At 40.0% G+C, this 2,924-nt stretch overlaps 1 protein-coding gene across 1 annotated transcript; it reads right to left on the reverse strand.

Moving 5' to 3' along the window:
* Window positions 1–1,040: 1,040 nt before the first annotated feature.
* On the reverse strand, window positions 1,041–1,743 carry NCBP2L (nuclear cap binding protein subunit 2 like). The gene has a single exon (XM_059385519.1). It carries the CDS (start codon window positions 1,715–1,717, stop codon window positions 1,190–1,192), a length of 528 nt encoding a protein of 175 aa, XP_059241502.1. The 5' UTR covers window positions 1,718–1,743; the 3' UTR covers window positions 1,041–1,189.
* Between the last annotated feature and the right edge of the window lie 1,181 nt (window positions 1,744–2,924).

Genomic DNA, 2,924 nt, shown 5'->3' on the forward strand with positions numbered 1-2,924 from the left:
ACTGAGGTGTGGAGCAGGACCCCCCCCCCCCAGGCAATTGGCAATGGAAATGTGGTGTGAGGATCAGACTATACTGATTGTAAGCAACTAAAAGTTTTCTGGATTGTTTGTTACTAATTTAGGTAACAATAGAAAAAGTAAATAAAGTGCTATTTACTATATTGAGAGGATGGAGAGAAGTGAAAACGTGGGTGTTAAGTGAACTAAATCCAAAAGCAGGAAGTCAGTTTGATGATGTTTAAAATGAAAATAAAAAGTATATGCAGTCATGTTATTTAGAAATATGAAGGAAACTACCAGGAAAGAAACCGTTCCTCCCCCAAAAAATAATTGCCAAAAAATTAAGGAGCTCCTGGCTGGTTCAGTCAGAACAACATGCGACTCTTGATCTCGTGGTTGTGAGTTCGAGTCCCACATTGCATGTAGAGATGACTTAAAAATAAAATTTTAAGGGGCTCCTGGGTGGCTCAGTGGGTTAAGCATCTGCCTTTGGCTCAGGTCATGATCCCAGGGTTCTGGGATGGAGCCCCATTTGGGGCTCCCTGCTCAGTGGGGAGCCTGTTTCTCCTTCTCCCTCTGCCACTTCCCCTGCTTGTGTACTCTCTCTGTGTCAAGTGAATGAAATCTTAAAAACATAAAAATAAAAATAAAGTCTTTAAAAAATTAAAAGTTATTGCCAAGAGAGTAGGCCTGGGGTAGGAATTGGTGTGGCAAGAGAATTTTTGTTTCATTATAAACTTTCCCAGATTTTTAATGTTTTTTATGCTAAAATAATGTGCCTTTATTCCTTTGATAATTCTTCTAAATTTCCATTGATTTGACTTTATTTTATTTAAGCTCTTTAAAAAATCATTTCAGGCCCTGGAAACATGACCATAAAATCTTCCTGAAATGGTAGTTGTGCTTTGGTTGACTCAGATACCTAATTTATACCTAATTTATTCCTAACGTCACTTTTGACCACCAGGCAGTCAAACTGGAAATCCGACAACCCGCTTCAAAATTAAGACAAGAGCAAAAGGATGTTTTTGTTTGTGCCATTTAATAACATTTCAGAGAGGAAAAGTACAACCAAAGGGTGTCTGCTCAGCACATAAAGTAATTTCAACTTGTTACAAAATGGATTATTTGCTGACCTGGTGTTGTTCCTTAATGGACTTTTCCAGGGGCCAGAGCTGCAGGTTTTTCGCTAATGGATTCCTCTTCTATCACAGCCCTGGGCCTGTTTTCCAGAGCCACCCCTACCAACATCAAAATCTTCACGCAAGTCATCTCTTACTTGGCCCCCAGGTCGGCGGCGGCCATACTGCCTGCCCTCTCTAAAGCCCAGATCCCAATCTGTGTGGATAATATGATCATCTAGGCAGGTCCCATTTAGGAACCACATGGCATTTTCGGCATCAAGTCTGTTATAGTATTCTACAAAACAGAAGCCACATGCCTTTTTCTTAATTTTATCCAGGCCCATAAATACATGCTTGACATCACCACATCTACTAAAGAGCTCATATATTTGCTCTTCGGTGGTTTGAAAGGAAAGATTCTCCACGTAGAGAGTGGAGCTCTCCTTCAGTAGTTTCTCCTGTTCATCATTATCACCACCGCGCTGCTGGTCCCCGTACTCGCTCAGCTCCAGGGAGGAATCGCCTTGCAGAATTCTCAGATCGTTGGACACGGTGCCCAGCGGACGCCGTGAGGGCAACTGCTGGCGATCCATCTTAGCAGCAGTGACACCGCCAACAAAACCCTAAATCAAATTTAAAATAATAATAATAAAGTTACAGGGAAGGAAGCAGAAACACAAAGCTGTGTATATTTAAGAAGTTTGTGCCCCGATGCATAGACACCTCAGCTCTTGACTATGAGGATCACATCAAGGCAAACCCAAAATGGAAACTTCTAGGCCCCAGGAACATGGTCATAAAATGCAGCTTCAAGAGTCTTCTTGCAAGGGAAACTATGCTGTCTTTGTTTGACTCAGCTTTTACATACCTAATCTATTACCAAAGAGCACATTTAATGACAGAATGCTCTTGGAAAATATGGCATAAAACAGTAAAATGGATCAAATTTTCATGGAGAATGAGTACTACCATCATTCCTGATCGAGGATTAAGCATCTAATAAATCAGATATCTATAATCAGGGTCAAAACACAAATACAGTTAACCCCTCATGGCTTAAAATAACAAATTCATGATTCAAGTCTGTAATATGGAAATCAATATATTGTATACTGTTAGGTTAGACAAAACGTCCCTATATATACGCTATAAGTATACATGTAGCTCTATAAAAACAAAAACTTTCTGGCATCATAAATTTGACCTAAATTAAGATAAGATTTTACTAGCAATAAATCCACTTTTCATCTTAGACTTAGAAGACTCTATATGTGATTACTCGAATATTCCATCTATTTAAAAAGTCTTCCCAGAGAATTTTAACTAATGCCCTTTCCCCCTTGACTAAATTTTCCTGCTGCTGTCAGAGACATTAAAAATAATCCAATCAATTTTAGCTATACTTTTCAAAAACGGGCATTAGTTCCACACACACCCCCATTTAGCAACAGTTCCCAAGTTTTAGTGCGCAAGAAATACCTGCAGAATTGGATGGAAATGCAAATTTTTGCAGCCTGCCCTTCAGAGATTCTGACTCAGTAGATCTAGGGCAAGATCCAGGAAATGATGCTCAACAACTAACCTGCACCCCTTGCCCCTCCGTGATCCAGAAGCAAGTGGCATAAGGACCACACTTGGAGGAACCCTGCTGAGGAAATGCTTTCTCCTAAATACTTCATGAACACTCTTTTCTTGCCAGGCACTATGCAAGGTGCTACAAACCCAAGAACGAAAAAGACATGGCAAAAGTACAACGTTCAGAAATTATTTGTATCCCCGGCACTAAGCATGAACAATGAT

The sequence above is a fragment of the Mustela nigripes genome, chromosome X, assembly GCF_022355385.1.
Source record: "Mustela nigripes isolate SB6536 chromosome X, MUSNIG.SB6536, whole genome shotgun sequence".
NCBI classification, from domain to species: Eukaryota; Metazoa; Chordata; class Mammalia; order Carnivora; family Mustelidae; genus Mustela; species Mustela nigripes.

Bases quoted from the DNA above. Each gene is read 5' to 3' on its own strand.
- NCBP2L (XM_059385519.1), bottom strand. From the start codon at position 1,717: ATGGATCGCCAGCAGTTGCCCTCACGGCGTCCGCTGGGCACCGTGTCC.